General features: G+C 50.9%; 1 protein-coding gene across 19 annotated transcripts in view; it reads left to right on the forward strand.

Moving 5' to 3' along the window:
• UBR5 (ubiquitin protein ligase E3 component n-recognin 5) overlaps positions 1-20,944 on the forward strand; it is a 2,132,574-nt gene that overhangs the window by 2,057,489 nt on the left and 54,141 nt on the right. For all 19 annotated transcript variants that reach the window (XM_078686916.1, XM_078686920.1, XM_078686919.1 and 16 more), the window contains 2 exons: positions 6,393-6,537; positions 15,780-15,865. In XM_078686916.1, coding sequence (XP_078543042.1) covers positions 6,393-6,537; positions 15,780-15,865 — 231 coding nt within the window. The remainder of the gene's footprint in view (positions 1-6,392; positions 6,538-15,779; positions 15,866-20,944) is intronic.

Consider the following 20,944-nt stretch of genomic DNA (forward strand, 5'->3'; position numbering starts at 1 on the left):
GATGAGGATATGGGGTATGACTACAATGAAGAATTTAATTACCCTGTGGACATGGATCAGGATGACCAGCCTCAAGCCTGGACAGACCCTGGCGACCCGGGGGAGTCACAGACTATTCCTGACACTCCTTCTTATTCTGTCAAGACTTCGCCAACAGAGGATACAGCTGCGTTTATGGAAATGCATGCTGACCCAATTGAAGACTTCCTATTTGACACTTTCTCCACTCCAGAGAAATCAGTCAAAACTTTGCCAATGTTGAAGGGTGTCCTTAAACACGCAGGAGACATTTTCAAAGAAACCACAACAGTAAGGGTTGTTAACCCCAGAATCGAAAGAAAATACAGACCGGCACCTGTGGACCCTACATATATTAAGGGACAGCTGCCATTGGACTCTTTGGTGGTATCAAATGCTCGTAAGCGTGCCAACTTGCAAACCACTGGTAATGCTCCACCTCCAGACAAGGAGTCTAAGATATTAGAAGCTTCTGGAAAAAGGGTGGCTGCTCAAGCAGCTAAAATATGGAGAATTTCTAATACACAAGCGCTATTAGCCAGATATGATAGGGCTCATTATGACACACTAGAGCAACTGCTACAACATTTGCCTGATGCCTACAAGGAGGGAGCGGAAACACTGATACAAGAGGGAAAACTCATATCTAACGCATCCATTAAATGTGCGCTAGACGCAGCAGACACCGCAGCCAGGGCCATCAATACAAGTGTCATGCTCAGGAGACATGCTTGGTTACGCATCTCTGGGTTCAAACCTGAGATTCAAACCACATTATTAAATCAGCCTGTGAACCCTGATTATTTATTTGGTCCTGATGTGGACACAATATTAGAGAAGATTAAAAAGGACACAGAGGACAGCCAAGTCTATGGGTGCCTTGCAGTCACAACAATTCAGAGGAGGCTCCTTTCGTCGCTCCGGTAACAGAGGAGCTACACGAGGCCAGGCATCCCAGCAGACTCCATACAATAAAGGGAGCACGCAGACCACCTATAATAAAAACAATAGAGGTGGATACCGTGGCAACAGCAACAAAGGCAGAGGACGAGGGAATAATAACACCAGATCCTCCGCCAATACTAAACAGTGACGTCTTGGCACTGCCCCCAGACCATGTAACACCGGTCGGGGGACGATTACAACAGTTCCTGCCAGTCTGGGAAAGCATTACCACAGACAGGTGGGTGAGACAACTTATCCAGTTCGGCTATTGTCTAGAGCTAACCTCCACTCCACCCAACATACCCCCAAGACACCGTCCTATGTCCGCAGAGCACATACATATGTTTATCTAATTTAGAGATCAACACAACAAAAGTTGTTTATTAATTCAATATACATACATTAAAAATGGCCAAAGCGTGTCGCCCAAGCAATTCGTGCCAGCTTTGGGGCCTGGAACAGTCTAAAATGTCACACTTTCAGGAGTGTGAGGGTTAGTAGTAGCATTGATGCTGTCGTTGGCAGCACTGGCAGGGGTAATGTGTGGTGCCGGCTGCAGGGCCTCCTGACTGGGGCTGTCTCTTCCCAAGACAAAAAATTGTTTTAAAAAAACGATTTTCACTTTCTGTGTTTACTGTCTATGCCTGTGGTTGTTACAGTTAAAAATTGTAGTTTTAGCCTGCCTGTAATTGCATATTTTATCACCTGTGTTATGTATGTTTTAAATGTGTGGTTTTCCCTGCCCATGATTGCCTTCATTTAGTGTGTTGAATTGTGGGATTTGCAGTCCAACCTCTGTAGTTTGTCCCTCTCATTCCTTGGTGACAAATCTGTTTTCCCTCCAAATTTCTCCTTTGCTCTGTGCTTAGGCCTGTGTGCTCAAACAGTGCACCCCCAGCCACCATTTTGTGTTCACAAGCCAGTGAGGCCAGCCCCCCTGCCCCCCCCCTCCCAGCAACAGGGATTTTCTACATCAGAGGGTGCTTCTGTGAGCTGTTTTAACTGTATTTACTGGGGCCTGTGCACTTCGTTTTTTGGCCAGCAGGGGGAGTAAAGCTTTATTCAAACAGTATTGTTAGATTTCGAGTTAGTGAAGCCTTTACCTGCTAAAGTCCAAAGTTGTGGATTGAGCCTGTCTGTCTCCTAGGAGATTCTGAACAGGAGCAAGCAGCTGCCCAGACCCCACCCCCAGGCCAGCAGACCATTGGCTATTCAGCTACCAGGCAAGTCTGAGCCCTCCTCTCACACCTGCCCAGGCCCCTTAAGGCCTTGCTGGGTGCACCCCAAATCATTCTCCTCCATCTTGTGAGTTGCAGCCCACATGTCCCCCAGATTGCAGCGAGCAGAGTCCAGGAAGTGGTAAGGAGACAGACTAGTGCTGTCTCTTCCCAGGATAAAAAGTTGTTTAAAAAATGATTTCACTTTCTGTGTTTATTGTCTATGCCTGTGTCTCCCTGCTGTAATTACACCTAACAGTCCACCTTTTATCACTAACGAATATATAATGATCCTTCCATCAGTTGACTTAAAAAAAAATCCTTCACTCTTTTATCCCTCCACTATCCTTTTTCTATCAAAATTAACAGACTAACATGTTCACTTCTCAAATTCCATATTCCACATTCAACTGTACTAATATACTGCCCAAATAACTGAATAACATATCTACTAATCAAATTACTTCATATTTATAGTATACTAATTTTCAACACTAATCCTTTATGGGTTCCGGAGTGGCGTGCTACTCGCCAAAAAAGCACTTCAACACCCATCAGGGGTAACAAGTGCTATATGAATGCAAATCTTTCTTCCCCTTTTATCCATCCGCCATCCTTCTCACTCCAAGTAACAGACTAATATCCACCACTGAAATTAACTCATATTTCACCATATTATTTCACCACTAATCCTCTATCATTCCAAATCCAAATAACTGACTAACCTATCCACCACTTACAATGTACTTGCATGTTTCACTATACTAATTCAACACTAATCCTCTGTGGGTCCCGGAGTAGCGTGCTACCCGCCGAAAAAGCGCTTCGACGCCTCGTCAGGGGTAGTAAGCGCTATATAAATGCAATTACAATACAATACAATACAATACACTTGTTGCAGCAAGAAGTCTTCAGCATGCTGCAAAAAGGGGCCATAGAACTCGTACTTCTTCAGCAACAGGGTACAGGGGTATACTCGCTGTACTTCTTAATCCCCAAAAAGGACGGGTCTCTCAGTCCAATACTGGACCTCAGGCCCCTAAACCAATACATCTTGTCAGAACATTTTCACATGCTCACTTTACAGCAGGTTCTACCATTACTCAGTCAGGGAGATTTCCTCGCAACACTAGACCTAAAAGACGCATATTTCCACATACCGATACATCCGGCACACAGGAAATATCTCAGGTTTACCATACAGAATCAGCACTACCAGTTCAAGGTCCTGCCTTTCGGGTTTACAACAGCCCCCAGGGTGTTTACCAAGTGCCTGGCGACAGTAGCTGCGCACCTACGGAGGAACCATATTCACGTCTACCCCTATCTGGACGACTGGCTTATACAAGCAAAGTCAGCCCAGCAATGTGCCAGCCACGTGTCCCGCACTATTCACCTCCTACACAGCCTTGGATTCTCATTAAACTACCCAAAGTCTCATCTTCAACCCGCCCACGTACAACAGTACCTGGGAGCAACAATAGACACTCTGGCAGCAAAAGCGCAGCCAAACTCAGCAAGAATCAACAGCATTCAATTACTGATTCACTAATTCAGACCCCAACACTCGCTCACGGCAAGGGTGTTTATGCAGTTGATAGGCATGATGGCCTCCTGCATCTTCATAGTCCCTCACGCGAGGCTACACATGCGTCCACTTCAGGAGTGCTTAGCACGGCAGTGGAACCAGGCTCAAGGACAATTGAAAGACCTAGTGTTGGTGACCCGTCGTGCATACAACTCTCTGCATTGGTGGAATCCACAAAACCTTTGCAGGGGACGACCGTTCCAAGAGCCTATTCCACAAATGGTGCTGACGACGGACGCATCTCTCCTGGGTTGGGGAGCGCATGTCCTCCATTACACAGTGCAGGGATTATGGACGACACAGCAAAAGAGGATGCACATCAACCTGCTGGAACTGATAGCAATCTTTATGGCAATGAAGGCGTTCAAAGTACATTTGTGCAACAAAGTCGTGTTGATCCGCACGGACAACATGACTGCCATGTACTACATACAGAAGCAGGGAGGGACACACTCCACAGTTGTCACATCTAGCGCAAAGCGTATGGAAGTGGGCCATTCAGAGGAACATATTCCTCATGGCGGAACACCTCCCAGGCAGGGACAACCAGATGGCGGATCTGCTCAGCAGACACAGCCACCAGATGCACGAGTGGGAGATACATCCCTCAGTGCTACAACCGTACTTCCAGCAGTGGGGTCACCCAGAGATGGATCTGTTCGCCACAAGGGAAAACGCAAAATGCCAAAGCTTCGCCGCCAGGTTTCCACACCCGCAGTCTCAGGGCAATGCAATATGGATGAACTGGTCAGGCAGATTTGCGTACGCTTTTCCACCAGCCCCGCTCATACCACTAGTGGCACGCAAACTGTGACAACACTCAATGACCCTCATCCTACTTGCTTCAACGTGGGCGAGGCAACCATGGTACACCACGTTCCTAGAACTTTCCGTGGTGCCTCATCAAAGGCTGCAATTAACACCCAGTCTTTTAACGCAGAGCCATGGAGACGTTCAGCACCCAGATCCGCAACAGTTAAACCTTGCGATCTGGCTCCTGAAGTCATAGAGTTTGGTTACCTGAACTTGCCTCCTGACTGCATGAATATTATCAAGGAAGCAAGAAGACCTACAACCAGAGCATGCTATGCGGCAAAGTGGAAACGATTTGTCATCTATTGTAACGATAATGACGTAAATCCGCTAGATGCATCAACTCAAAACATCATATGTTATCTGTCACATTTACACAGATGCAATCTAGCCTACAGTTCTATACGTATACATTTAGCTGCGGTGGCAGCTCATCTTCAAAATAGGCAGCACCTTTCACTCTTCAGAGTACCTGCTATTAAAGCTTTCATGGAGGGGCTCAAACGAGTGATTCCTCCAAGACACCCACCTTCACCTGTCTGGAACCTCAACGTGGTTCTAACCAGACTGATAGGACCACCTTTTGAACCTCTACACTCGTGTGAAATACAATTCCTAGCGTGGAAAGTGGCTTTTCTAGTGGCTATTACATCACTTAGAAGAGTTAGTGAGCTGCAAGCCCTAACTATTCAGGAGCCATTCATCCAAATTCACGCAAATAGGGTAGTGCTACGTACTAACCCTAAATTTATGCCAAAGGTGGTATCCCAGTTTCACATCAATCAAACAATAGAACTGCCAGTGTTCTTCCCAAATCCAGATTCAGTGGCAGAAAGAGCTCTACATACACTAGACGTTAAGAGAGCTCTCCTGTACTATATAGACAGGACAAAGCATTTCGGGAAAACTAAGCAACTGTTTGTTGCCTTTTCACCACAGCATAAAGGCAACCCCATTTCCAAATCAGGTGTAGCCAGATTGATTGTTAAGTGCATACAGATTTGTTATCAGAAGGCTAAACACACATTAACAGTTCCCCCAAGAGCGCATACAATACGCAAGTTAGGGGCATCCATGGCTTTCCTGGGAAACATTCCTCTAGAAGAAATCTGTAGAGCAGCCACATGGTCTACCATACATACATTTACCAAACACTACTGTGTAGATGTACACTCCAAGCAGCTGTAGGACAAGCTGTTCTCAAGACTCTTTTTCAGACTGCAGCTGGCACGGGCAACCACCGCTAAGGGTGAGACTGCTATCCGTTCTTTGCACAGATATGAATTCAGCAGCCCACATGCCTCGAACGGAATATGCTACTTACCAGTATGCATCTGTTCTTGGCATGTAGGGCTGCTGATATTCATATTGCCCGCCCTCCTCCCCGGTGCCTTTCGCAGCTGTAGCACTCAGAATTAATCTCTAGCATCGACATTACATACTGTATCATACTCCATCTCTGCCACAATGGCGAAAAACAATCTGAGGATGGAGAGGATGCCCATGCGCACTGTAGTCCTGGGGAGGAGCCACCTATCTCGTGATACTTCGAAGACTCTTCCAGGACAACAATGTGCAATCATCCGGACCCATCACTAGGCGGCGATCCATGCACAGATATGAATATCAGCAGCCCTACATGCCAAGAACAGATGCATACTGGTAAGTAGCATATTCCTTTCTTTTATTCCCAGAGTCCCTCACAGTCTCAGACAAAGTACCTTATCTGTGCATAGATTGGAGGTCCATTTTTACTGTTTTTAATTACAGAAATGTAAAGTAGGTCTAAATAACGGTCTTCTATCTTCCAGGCAATGAGGAAAGGTTTGCTAGATGTACTTCCAAAGAATTCGTTAGAAGATTTGACCGCAGAAGATTTCAGGCTTTTGGTTAATGGCTGTGGAGAAGTTAATGTGCAAATGCTCATCAGTTTTACATCTTTCAATGATGAATCAGGTATGGTTTGTAATAGGTCACATCAAATACAAGGCACACTTTACAAAACACATAGTACAAGTAAACTGCCAACTATTTCAATCATGTCTTTCCACCAAAACATACACACCATTCTTATATAATTATTAAAATTCATATTGTTATCTATTTCTTGAAGGATGTCTTTTGTCTTGGGTTGTTTATGGCCATAACGTGTTTTTATAGCCTTACCCAAGCATCTAAAGAAAATGATCTATTTCTGAATGCCCTTCATGTCCCACCCTCCACTCTACTCTTGGGTTGTTGAACCGTAAATCGGAAAGAAACAGGTTAGTATTAGATTCCTTACCTTAGTATATCCCCAGGCGACAGACTGGATCCGGAAAGTTTTACGTTGCAGTACCTCTGCGCGTCGGTAGGCATCGTCTGCGGCTCCGCGTCCGTCGGCGTCGTGATCGCCGGGATGACATCGTCGGAGTACTTAGACGCCGCCCTCGCGCGCTGACGTCCATTCTTTTTTCCGCACCAGCAAGCGCAGATCCAGGAAGAGCAGTACTCCTAGTACATTTTTGACTAAGTTTTTGATCTCTTTTGGATCACTTTTCGAGTCAATACCTCAACTCGCGTGCCGGTATGGATGCCCGGGTTCAAACCCTGTGATGATTGTCACCGATTGATGTCGGTGACCGACCCCCACCATCGGTGCCTTTACTATCTCTGGGCCGACCACGATGACAAGTCGTGCCCCGACTGCCGGGCCTTGACCTCGAAGTCTAGGCGGGAGCGGTCCCGTAAGCATCGCGAGCTCCGGCAGTCGGCCCCACGCCGCTCGAGGTCCCGGTCCAGGAGGGGGTCGAGGGACCGGTCGCGGGGCCGCAGTCATCGCCGCTCGACGAGTAATCACCACTCGTCGGACTCCAAGTCCTCCAGTAAGTCGAGGCACTCTAAAAGGAAGTCGAAGAAGCAACATCGCTCTTCCAACTCCCCCCGACGCTCACGTAATGCGGCCGGGGGTTCGGGCGTCACAGCCCACGCGGCTCCGCCGGAGCCGTAAGCGCCGCATTCAGCTCCATACCCGCCGATCCCTGGGTTGCACGCGATGTCGGAGGAGATTAGTGCTTTCCTCACGACCATGAGGTCGTGCTTCTCTCCGTCGGAACCCGCCGAGGTGCTTTTGGCCCCGCGTGTCCGTCTGGGAGCCCAAGCGGGTCGGCGGCTCCGGCGCCGTCAAGTGCTTCGGCGCCGTCGCCTTCTACACGGTCCCGCCGTCGCAGGGCTCCTCAGGATCCAGGCCTGGATCCGTGACTTCGCCGGTCGACCTTACGACCCCTCTGCTGGCGCCGTCACCAAGGGTGTCGCCCCGGACGATGTCGTCCCTGGTCCTAGCCCCGGTCCGGCGTCGGACCGGCGCCGACTTCAACGCCAATCGGTGAGCCCTTCACAGACGACCCGGCTCCATCATTTATTCCTGACTATCAGGAGATGGATGACGAGGGGGACTGAGAGGGGTCTGAGGACCCTCTGGCACTAGTTGAGCCAGGACTGGTCAGACGAGCTGGGGGAGGCCAGTGAAATCCAGTTTCGCCCAAAACTGGATTTGTCTCCCCTCCTACTGTGGCTACGGAGGAGGGGGCTGCTTACAGCATATTGTTGACTAGGGCAGCCAAGGCCTTGGCTCTTGAGCTCTCTGTCGCGGCCGTGAGGACTAACCTCCTCACTGAGGTGCTCAAACCGCAGGCAAGCTCCTCAGAGCCTCTCCTGCCGTCTAACGAAGCCCTCTCTGGCGTGCTGGTGGGCACCTGGTCCAAGCCCTCTACGGGCCTTCCCGTAGATCGGAACGTGGCCCGACTCCACCTCCCGGCCATGGGCGACCCCAGCTTCCTGTCCGTTGACCCCACCCCCGAAAGTCTGGTGATCCAGGCCTCTACCTACCAGACCGCTTTCCCGACCGCTCCTCCGAATCAGGAATCCAAAAGGTACGATCAGTTTGGGAAGAAACTGTTCTCCTCACTGTGTTTTGGGGTTGCGTTCTGTCAACACCGCCTGCCTTTTGGGCCGTTACATCCACTCTCTGTGGGATACGGTTGCAGAAGTGCTGCTGCAGTGCCCGGTGGAGGTCCAGGCAAAGGTTACCCAAGCCCTAGGAGGGACGGGATGCAGCATGCGATCCGATACGGTGTGGACTGGATACAACGGACTCGCTGGGTAGGGCAATTGCAACGACGGTGGTGGTTTGCCGCCACGCCTGGCTGAGGTCCGCCAACTTTTCGGGGGATGTTCAAGACACCCTTATGGACATGCCCTTTGATAGCCGTCGCCTCTTTGGCGACAAGGTGGACAGTGTGCTGTTGCGTTTCAAGGACTACAGGGCTACGGCCAAGTCCTTGGGCCTCTGCCAACGCCAGCAAACTTCCGCCTTTCGTGGCCAAGGAATGGGTAGCCACAGGCTGCAGAACAATCCTCAACGCGGTCGCGGACGTGTTAACCACCTTGGCGGTGACGGGGGACAACGGCAAGGTCAGTCCACATCCGCCTCTGCAGCATCTGCCTCAAAGTCCTCCTAGTCCGAGATTTCAGGCCCATTTGACGCCAGTGGGGGGCAGGGGCCGCCATCACCTCCTCCACCTGACCCTGTCCCCAGGGCCGATCGCTCCTCGCGGCTCCCTTTGAGTGCGCCCAGTCTCCCCCGCTGCCACTGCGAGTTCGCCGCTGCCCGTGCTCTTGAGGTTTTTATTTCGATTGTATTTCTGTAATTCCTGTGCCTGCATCTGTATTTTGTGCCCTGTTGTAGACTCTGTTTTTTTTCCTGTTTTTCGCCGCCCTTGGGACCGTCTTCCCCGCTCTTTACACCCGCTCCCCGCCGCTGCTCCCCTGCGGCCCCGCCCCTCTTCTCTTCTGTACCCTTCCCATTCGCCACCCCGCTCCCGCCTCCCAGCTGCTCCTCCCTCCCACTGGCCATTTAGACTGTTGTCCGCGCGGCGGTGAGCTGTGACCTGACCCTGTCCCCAGGGCCGATCGCTCCTCGCACCGTGCCGCTCCCTTTGAGTGCGCCCAGTCTCCCCCGCTGCCACTGCGAGTTCGTCGCTGCCCGTGAGGTTTTTATTTCGATTGCATCTCTGTAATTCCTGTGCCTGCATCTGTATTTTGTGCCCTGTTGTAGCCTCTGTTTTTTTCCTGTTTTTCGCCGCCCTTGGCACCGTCTTCCCCGCTCTTTACACCCACCCCGCTCCCTGCCGCTGCTCCCCTGCGGCCCCGCCCCTCTTCTCTTCTGTACCCTTCCCATTCGCCACCCCGCTCCCGCCTCCCAGCTGCTCCTCCCTCCCACTTCGCCATTTATGGCAGAGTCCACACGAACGCGTATCCTTCACGCGCAGCGGGCGCACCGAAGGCGCGCCAAAGGCTAGCCTGTCTACGCCCGTCCACGCCTGGACCACGCCCAGCGCCAGAACCCCTGGACCTCGCCGGACCCAGACCAACCGACTGAGATACGACACCACCACCCTCAACGCACTCAACATCGGACGCCCGCCCACCTGCTATCAAGCCACCCCCAGACGCACCCACGGACCCTTCACCTGTCAAGCCTGCAAATTCACCTGCCTCCAAACCCGCTCCACACCTGCCAAACCAGGCAGCAACATCGACCACCTCAAATGCATCCTCCTCAACACCCGCTCCGTCCACAAGCAAGCCATCGAACTCTGGGACCTCCTCGACACAACAGCCCCTGACGTCGCCTTCCTCACGGATACCTGGATGAACGCTTCCTCAGCCCCAAACATCGCCATAGCCGTCCCGGGTGGCTACAAAATCACCGGAAGGTTCGCACCAACAAAGCAGGAAGAGGGATCGCCATCATCCACAGGGACACCATCTGCGTCACGACCAACACCGAAGACACCACCCCCACCGTCGAACTCCTACACTACCAGATCCTCACCGACCCTCAGACCACCCTCAAAGGAACACTCGTCTACAGACCCCCGGGCCCACGCACACAATTCAGGAAACCATAGCCGACCTCATCAGCCCGCACGCCCTGGCCTCCACAGAATACATCCTCTTGGGAGACCTGAACTTCCACCTAGAAAACAACAACGCCACCGCTACCCTACTCGACAACCTTGCCAGCCTCGGACTCAAGCAACTAGTGGACTCCCCCACTCACCTCGCCGGCCACACCCTCAACGCCATCTTCTCAGCCAGTAACAACATCACCTTCAACCACGCCACAGGACTACACTAGACCGACCACCGCTGCGTACACTTCACATTCAAGAGGACAACATCCCACCAGCACACGCTTCGGATCCCCCGTAGATGCTGGTGCAGAATCACCGTGGACCAGCTCACCACGTCACTGAGCCAGAACCCACCTGCCGACACCAACATTCCCGACACCAACACCGCAGCACTCAACCTCACACACTGGATCACCAACTGCGCCGACGACCTCGCCCCACTAAAGAACACCGACAGCAAGACCACCTCCAAAAAACCGTCATGGTACACAAATGCCCTCAAAGCCGCAAAGAAATCCTGCCGTAATCCCGAAAAGACCTGGCGCAAAGAACGGACTACGGAAAACCTGACTGCCCTCAAAACAGTCACCTGAGAATACCATCAGCAAATCCGGAACACCAAGAGGACCTCACTCAAGGAACGACTTGACAACAACACCCGCAACAGCAAGTAACTCTTCAGCATCGTCAAAGAGTTCTCCAACCCTGTCGCCAGCAACGACATCACGACTACTCAAGACCTCTGCAACTCGCTCGCAACATTCTTCCGCCGCAAGATCGCGGACATACACGACAGCTTCGGACCCCAACCTCCACCCCCGGACACCAACCTAGCGACCACCACCATCAACTCCTGCACTCCCATCAGCAGCAAAGACACCATCCACGTCATGAACACCATCCACTCCGGCTCCCCCTCCAACCCATGCCCCCATCGCATCTTCAACAAGGCCGACACCATCGTCGCACCCCACCTACGGAACATCATCAACAGCTCCTTCGCGTCAGCGACCTTCCCTCTGAGCTGGAAACACGCTGAGATCAATGCCCTCCTGAAAAAACCCACCGCAGACCCCAGGGACCTCAAGAACCTCCGGCCCATCCCACTTCTCCCCTTCCCGGCTAAAGTCATCGAGAAGACCGTCAACAAACAGCTGACTACCTTCCTCGAGGACAACAACTCGCTCGACCCCTCCCAGTCTGGATTTCGGGCGAACCACAGCACCGAGACCGCCACAGATGACATCAGAACCCTGATGGACAACGGGGAAACAGCCGCCCTCACCCTCCTAGACCTCTCAGCAGCCTTTGACACCGTCTGCCACCGCACCCTAATACACCGCCTCAACAACACAGGCATCCAGGGAAAGGCCCTGGAATGGATCTCCTCATTCCTCACCGGCAGAACCCAGAGAGTCCGCCTTCCGCTCCTCGGCAACCGAAATCATCTGCGGCGTACCCCAAGGATCCTCACTCAGCCCAACACTCTTCAATATCTACATGAGCCCCCTCGCACGGAAGCACAACATCAACATCATCTCCTATGCCAACGACACCCAACTGATACTCTCCCTCACCAAGGACCCAGCCACCGCCAAATCAAACTTCCAGGAAGGGATGAAAGAAGTAGCAGACTGGGTGAGGCACAGCTGCCTCAAACTCAACTCGGACAAGGTGGAGGTCCTCATCCTCGGACAATCCCCCTCGGCATGGGACAACTCCTGGTGGCCCCCGATGCTGGGCTCTGCACCAACACCCACGGACCACGCACGCAACCTAGGTTTCATCCTCGACTCATCGCTCGCAATGACCAAACAAGTCAACGCTGTCTCATCATCCAGCTTCAACACCCTACGCATACTCCGGAAGATCTTCCGCTGGATCCCCACCGAAACCAGAAGAACAGTCACCCAGGCCCTCGTCACCAGCCGACTGGACTACGGGAACACCTTCTACGCCGGAACAACCACCAAACTGCAGAACCGTCTCCAACGCATACAAAACGCCTCCGCACGACTCATCCTCAACATCCCCAGACGCGACCACATCTTTACCCACCTGAGAAACCTCCACTGGCTCCCTGTCAGCAAGAGAATCACGTTCAGACTACTCACCCACGCACACAAAGCACTCCACAACATGGGTCCAGTATACCTCAACAACCAACTCATGTTCTACGCCCCCACCCGCCGGCTCTGCTCCACAACCTCGCCCTCGCCGTCGTCCCACGGATCTGCAAAGCCACCGCAGGAGGAAGGTCATTCTCCTACTTCACAGCTCATCTGCGCAGATTAGGCGTTTCAGTCTTCCCCTATCTCGATAATTGGTTGTTGAAGGCAGGCTGGCCCCAGACAGTCGTCTCCCACCTCCAGATTACGGCCGACCTCCTGCACTCGCTGGGGTACTCCATCAACGTGCCGAAGTCACACCTGTGCCCCTCTCAGAAGCTCCTTTTTATCGGAGCGGTTCTGGACTCAGCGCAGTTTCGGGTTTATCCTCCAGAACAGCAGGTTCGGGATATTCAGGCTCTGATTCCGATCTTTCAGCCTTTATCCCGAGTCTCGGTCAGGTTGACGCTGCGGCTCCTGGGGCTGATGGCCTCCTGCATCCTTCTGGTGCATCACTCCCGGTGGCGGATTTGGGCTCTGCAGTGGGACCTGAAGTTTCAGTGAGCACAGCATCAGGGCAACCTGTCCGACCACGTCCTGATCTCGGAGGGCACTGCGAGACAGTTGCAGTGGTGGCTCACAGACCGCAATTGGGTCAGCGGCAGATCTCTCTCCCTACCCCACCAGGAGCACGTAGTGGTGATGGATGCGTCCCTCCTGGGATGGGGAGGCCACATGGAAGAGAGGGAGATCAGAGGCCTCTGGTATCCGGCTGAGTACCGGCTCCACATCAACCTTCTGGAGCTGCGGGCGATCCGGCTTTCACTGAAAGCATTCCTTCCCTCTGTCCGGGGAAGTGTAGTGCAGGTGTTCACGGACAACACCACTGCCATGTGGTACTGCAACAAACAGGGCGGGGTGGGTCGTGGACCCTTTGTCATGAGGCTCTGTGCCTCTGGCAATGGCTGGAACACCAGGGCGTCACCCTGGTGGTTCAACACCTAGCAGGTTCCCTGAACGCCAGGGCGGATGAACTCAGTTGCCGGTGCATGATGGATCACGAATGGCGTCTGAACTCTGACGTGACGCAAGGTCTCTTACAGCAGTGGGGAGAGCCTTGGTTAGATCTATACGCCACCGAAGAGAACGCACAATGTCATCAGTTCTGCGCGTTGGAATTTCCAAGGCGGCACTTGCTCGGAGACGCTTTTTGTCGTGAGTGGAGCTGCGGTCTGTTGTACCCTTTTCTTCCTATACCACTTCTGCCCAGAGTGCTGAAGAAGATCTGGGGCGACCAGGCCCCAAGTCATCCTTGTGGCTTCGGACTGGGCACGAAGATCTTGGTATCCCGAGCTACTCAGCATGTCAGTCAATTCCCCCGATACGCCTGCCTCTTCAGGAGGACCTTCTGTCGCAGCAACTCGCTCCACCCGAACCTATCCAGTCTCCACCTTCTTGCGTGGAGATTGAGTGGCGACAGTTGAGGCCATTTGACTTGCCTCCTGAAGTCTGTGATGTGATTCTGGCAGGCGTCCCTCCACAAAAATGGTATACGCCTGCAGGTGGAACAGATTTGTGGAATGGTGCACAGCAAAGGCTGTGGATCCACTTTCTGCCCCTTTCAGAGCTTCTCCTCTTCCTTCTTTCTCTTGCCGAGCAGGGCTCAGCGCTGGCCATTATCAAAGGCTATCTCTCGGCCATTTCAGCATTCTTAAGGCTTCCTTGTCAAGTCCCCTGTTGTAAATAGATTCTTGAATGGCATCACACACATGTTCCCTCCTGTTCCTTTCGTGATGCCCCAGTGGGACTTGAACTTTGTGCTTACTTAACTGATGTGCACTCCCTTTGAGCCGCTTCATAATTGTCCTCTTCGTCTTCTGACGCTTAAAACTGCTTTCCTGGTTGCCTTCACCTTTGCCAGAAGAATGAGTGAGCTCCAGGCTCTATCTTTTAAGCCTTCTTTCCTCTGTCCATCCGGACAAAGTTGTTCTGAGGACTCGTCCTTCTTTCCTGCCCAAGGTGGTTACGGCCTTTCACATCGGGCAGTCCACCACGTTGCCCACCTTCTTTCCGCCTCCTCATCCCTCGAAAGAGGAAGAGAGGCTCCACTGTCTGGACCCAAAACGTGCGCTCTCTTTTTATCTAGACCGCACACGCCAGTTCCGGGTGGACGACCAGCTCTTTGTTGGTTACGTGGGCGCTAAAAAGGGACGGGTGGTGCACAAGCGGACCATCTCTCGGTGGGTCGTTTTGTGCATCAAGGTCTGTTATTCCTTGCGAAAAAGGAGCCTAATGTGGGGTTGCGTGCCCATTCCACGGCGGCTACTACTGCCCTGGGTCGGGGAGTCCCCTTACTGGACATCTGTCAGGCAGCTACGTGGGCTTCGCTGCGCACATTCGCTAGGCACTACTGCCTGGACAACCAAGTCAGGAGAGATGGCTTCTTTGGCCGTTCCGTTCTCCAGGACTTCCTGGTGTGATCTTGGTTCTCAGACCCACCACCAGGGTTGGTATTGCTGGGGTATCTATTCTAAGGTAATGAATCTAACACTAACCTGTGTTTTTCAGATGCACAAGTGACTTACCTTCGGTAATGATATATCTGTAAGAAACAGTAGTTAGTGTTCGATTCCTTACCGCCCCACCCATCCTCACCTTTCTGCGAACCGATATCTAGGGTTAAGGTATCTCCCTTTGAGGGCCCTATTTTCATGGCACCAGTGTCGGTTTCTTGCATGGCTCCGCGTTCCTGGCGTGGAGAGCTATGTACAGATCTGACGTCTAAGTACTCGGACGACGTCATCCCGGCGATCACGACGACTGACGCAGAGCCGACGCCTATCGACGCACAGGGGTACTGCTGACGAAAACTAAGGAATCTAACACTAACTACTGTTTCAGGTTGTTCAATGCAACAATCTGTGTGGTCGTGTACAAAGAAGCCTTAGTCATGAGTGTACATGTCTAAGGCCTCATCAGAGGTATCCAAAAAGGAAAAAACTAGTACTAAGGGTGGTTCTTCCATAAATGGCAAACGTGTACATAGTCCATTTTTCTATATGTATTTATACTTGATATATAATAACTCTTTGTTTTTTCACATCAACCTTAAAACTGTCTTTCTCAAATGCAGGAGAAAATGCTGAAAAGCTTTTGCAGTTCAAGCGTTGGTTTTGGTCGATAGTAGAGAAGATGAGTATGACAGAACGGCAAGACCTGGTAAGTTTGTATTCCGATTTCCAAAATTAGAACTTTTTAATCTGTATGTTTTGATGGTTGATCTTATTTTATTGACAACCCTTTCAATTACTGTAGTTTGTTAGCTCAGGGTTTTCAAATAGTGCTGGAAAATATAACGGCTACATAGAAGAGTGTGACCCCAGATTGTGTCTGGTGAATTTATTTAAAGACCTTTTATTTAATAAAGTTTGGGGAAATGTGTTTTGGACTAGGAGGCAGACTTGCTAGGGGCTTAGAGGAAGTAACAAGTCCAACTTGTTGTCTGTCAGTGGGTCTGGAATGTTAACTGCAGCTATGGCAATGGGATCTCAGGGTTTTTAGTATAAGGCTCCCTCCGCGGAGGTGAGAGGTTTTAGGGCATTTGGGTCCAGTAGCATTGAGATGGGTAGCCCTTTGGGCCCCAGGTATCCCTTGAATGAGCCTGGGAGGCCTGACTGTGGTCAGCCATTTAAAATCTTTAGTTGCAGGTTTTGGTGGTATTGTATAGTCTTATGTTAAAACACTTATATAGCGCACCAGCTACCCACTCTGGGTTTCCTGGCGCTTTAGCATCAAGTAACGTTACTCCAAGCCCAACTAATTCAGAACAGCCACATTTTTAATTGTCTGCGGAAAGAGGTCAGCGAAGTGCAGACTCATGTTTTGGTTTGGTATGGTGTTCCAGAGATTAGGGCCAAGGTAAGCAAAAGAGCGACCTCCCATACGAGTTTGTTTGCTCCTGGGAACGGTGCACACTGAGAGGTCACTGGAGTGCAAATGGCAGGCAGGCTGATTCAGCTTTATCAAGTTAGTGCTTTGGTGAGGGGCAGTCTCTGCCCTTGCTTTGAAAACATAGCAAAGAGCCTTGAATTGGACACATTGTTCCACACTAAGCCAATGAAGCTCACGTAGGAGAGAGCAAACAGAGCATTTCTCTTCTATGGGATACTTATCAATAGTCACAAGCAGTGAATTATCCCTGCCCACGTGAGGGATCCCTGAGCAAATATATATATATATATATATATATATATATCAACCCCATACACCTGAATATGTATGTATACTCCATATATGTCCATATGCAGCCTCATCCAAGAAACCAAAACAGGGTAAAATGCCAAAAATTACATCAATAATATATGCAAAACAATAAGTCTCTCAGGATTCACATAATAGAGACTATACACTGTAAAAGTGATATACAGGAAAACTCTTTATTTAACAAAATAAAGGACAGTTATCTGCAGGCAGTTTAGCCCATAGGCTGCATAAGAATAACTGCCTAAGTACAGAAAAGACAACTGGCACCTTGCCTTTAAGGCTTACAAGAATCTGAGCGCTTTGCCTCTAAGAACCTCAGAGAGCACTCTGCTCCCAGCATGCCCCACAGGTGACAGTTCGGTCAGTTAGATCAGTTCTTTTTTTGTAAAGGCATAGGAAAGTTAGAAATAACTAGCATTCACATTGCTCGTCCGGGGAGGCGGGAGGGGTGGTTATGACTTTGAGTATACCCCTGGAAGAGAACTAGGATTATAGGTAAGTAACTTATCCTTCTCTTCCAGGGGATACTTATCAATAGTCATAAGCAGTGAATAGAATAGCAAGCCCATACCCACACTTCGCGGAGAAGCAATCCAGAAACTAGTACTATACAGAGCATAATATTACATATATAAGAGAGACTAAACACTGTAATAGCGATATACAGAAAAACTCTTTATTTAATCCAGCACAAGCTCTTTTTGCAGAAATTCCAGCATCCACTGTGATGAAATTAAAGAACCCCCATAGGAGACACTTATCCAGCGCTGCTGCCTGCTGGGAGTTGCAGTTCGTCAGTCAGGACTACAACACTGCTCCGATTGAACAACGAGGGTCAGCTGGACTCTCACCAATGAGAGCACTGCAGGACATCTTAAAAAAGAGGGAGGAGGCAGTTTTCCGATACTAACGGCATTTGATAAAGGCAAACCCCCGCCGAAACGCGTCATGCCATCCTGTTGCCAATAAATGGCCTTTGCCTGCATCCCCGCTGTGTCCTCCGATTGCTTTTTAGTGGAGTGATCTGTTGGAGTATTGTTTCGTGCTTGCCAGTGGCACCCAGATTGTGGTGTCACTGTTGCCAGGGAAGGAGGAGGGTGTAGCCAGGCAATTTCAGGACTGCATGCTGGCAGTTGGAAGTTGGATGGCTGCAAACTGCCTTAAATTGAATTTGGCCAAAACGGAAGTCATAATGTTTGGCTCAAATGTCAACTTTTGGAGTCCAAACTGGTGGCCTGAGCAGATGGGGAATGCCCCCACCCCTGTGCCTAATGTTAAGAACCTAGGGGTGCTGATCGATGACCAATGTGAGAAGTTGGCCTGATATATGATGCTCACTAGTTCTAGTGATCACCTTGTATCAGTCCAAACAACCCTTATGGTGATTGGTTGTAAGTCAACCTTATAGACCAGCTATCCTAATGGTAGCATGGACAAAGCAGTCTTAGGCTAAACTCTTTTGGCATGTGAAGCCAGCTGTTTTACCACAATATAACCCCTTGAATACCAGATGAAAGGACACCACACAGGTTGTTATGAAAATAAACAGTATATTTATTAATAACAAACACCTCTGAACTCTTTATGAGATCAGAGGGCTAAGCACATGACAATCTCTTACGAAAAATACGACAAGTTGCACAAAATTTCAATGGTGCCCTAGGGGCACGACAAACCATATACTAAGTAAGTGGAGTGTGAAAGTCGATAAAAGGAATGGAGCTGTCCAGAGGCTGTAGGATCGATGGGACCAGGCTACACTAACTCTAGGTAAGTAATAGGAGGCCCACAGAACGCGTGTGCAGAGTGTGAACTCACACGCGAGATGCGTAACAACGTCTATGGACAGTACAGTTCAAGTTAAAGGTGAGTACGGACAATCCTGACTAGTTAGGACAACAACGACTGTGGAATTGGACACTAGGACAGTTAGACTACCCTTGAGCACCGAAATAATCTCGTTACCTCACCCACAGGCTGCGGGTGCATAGGTGCCAAAGTGTGTCGGGTTCTCGCGTTGAAGTCAATGGAGCCTGAAAGAAAAGATGCTGCAGGCGACCAGGAGGAAGATGTCCGGTGCGATCCAAGGGTGGATCGATGAAGAAGAGGACCTGAAAGCAGAGGGCACAGTGTTCAAAGTCACTAGCCAGTGACCGGTGTGGAACCAGGAAGGAACTAGGTGCTGTCGTCGCGATCAGGTGAAGAGTGGACGCTTGACTCTGCAGCCACGTGGACCAGGAGGTGTCTTCGACGACCAGGATGGAGGCACGAGCTGTCCCACGCAGGCTCTCGCTGTCGGCGGTGTCGGATCCGGAATTGGAGTCAACAGGCCTTGGCAAAGGCAACCCGCGCGGTGAGTGGAAAAGACGTCTGGTGCGGACTAGGAGAGTCCGGGGTGCCCCTCTTTTGGAAGGGAGCAAGGGCCAGTCTGGAGCAACCAGACCAGCAGCAAAGATTCAAAGGTTCGTCGTCTAGGAGGCTACTAGCCAGCCGGCAAGTGACCAGACAACGCGTCGAGCAGCAAACAAGCAGAGGGGCCCCACGCAGATCTCGTGGATGCTGGAGGGCTGATCTTCGGTGCAGGGGCTGAGGCTTCTCAGTCCCCAAAGCACTTGGTCGAGTTTACCTCGGGAGTCGTGCTGGAAGCGAAGTGCAGTTTCTTTCAAGATGGCCGGTCCCACGTGTCACGTCGCACCCACGGATCTCAGCTGTGCTGCAGATGTAGGTTGAGGTCGGAGAGGTCTGGGAATCCGGGTCTCGTCGAGCTCTGAAGTCTGGATCCTCGAGGGAAGACGACAAAGGGAAGCCGCTGGACGCTTGATGGTGCCTGCAGTTGCAGGGTGGACACTCCTTGCCCACAAGGGAGATTTCTTCAGTCTTCTGCGGAACAGAACGTCAAAGTCCAGAGTTTCTTCTTGTAGAGTAGTTCAGGATTAATCTAATTTGGAATGGGACCAGCTCCTACCTTTATCCTGCTAAAGGGGGCTGCACTACTGACTAGGTCCCTCTCCTGGGTGGGACCAGGAAGGGGGATGGTTACATCCCCTATCCTTTGTCCGGTTTCCCGCCAGAGCTGGGGCTGGAGTGCCCCAGCAACTGGTTTGAACCGGTGTATGCACAGGGCACCTTGTGTGCCCCAGGCATGTCTCATTCCTTTCAGGCCTATCCTCCCCAATACACAAAATCCTGTCTGGGGTGGTGCTAGCACCTGCCAAGGCAGGAAACCCTTTGTCCAAGCCGACCTCGCTGGAAGGACTCCCAGCAGCAGGAGGTCAGACTTGTGTCTGTGGTGGCAGCATCCATTTTGTGATGCCAAGGCTCGAGTTAACTTTAACCGGGGTTCACAGTTACACACATGTCGTGTCCCCCTAGAAGGGTGGAATGCTACCCCCGTCACCAGAATTGGCGAGGGGTTAGTATTCCAAATCGTATGACACCTTACTCGACATGTTTTGATAATGTTCTACCAGAGTTAGCATTTAACCGCGAGGTTGATAATGCACTTAAGAGTATATGGTATAGCGTTATCATGGAACAGCTATTAGGACTTGGTTCCGCAAGCTGCAAACGGGCTCAGCTCATGCCAGAGCACCATCTCACATAATTCCAAGCACTCTGCCTTCAGGATTGATAAGGCCTTCCATAGGAGTGACTGATAGGAACATATGTGTCCATTTTAGGGTTAGATATAGGTATACTATATCTATAGCAAAGGGTGATTACACCACCTTGCCCCAGCTGTCATGCAGCCAGTTGTGTCAGATTTAGATGGCCAGCCAGGGGTGGCATAATACATGCTTCAGCCCCTGGTAGGCCCTGGGTACACCTATGCCCTGGAAACCTAAGGTATACTGTACAGGGACTGATAAGGTGGCCCAGTACCAATTGGTAAAAGCACCTAAAGTACATGGTTGTCAATTTAGAGAGAGAACAGCTAGGCTGTGGGTCTAATTAGCAGGCCCACAGCCTGGGAAAGTCGTAAACCAGTGAAGCAAAAAGCAAAAATCTGGGGTGACCATAGGATTGCAGACCCCA

This window comes from Lissotriton helveticus, chromosome 4_1, assembly GCF_964261635.1.
Source record: "Lissotriton helveticus chromosome 4_1, aLisHel1.1, whole genome shotgun sequence".
Classification (NCBI taxonomy): domain Eukaryota; kingdom Metazoa; phylum Chordata; class Amphibia; order Caudata; family Salamandridae; genus Lissotriton; species Lissotriton helveticus.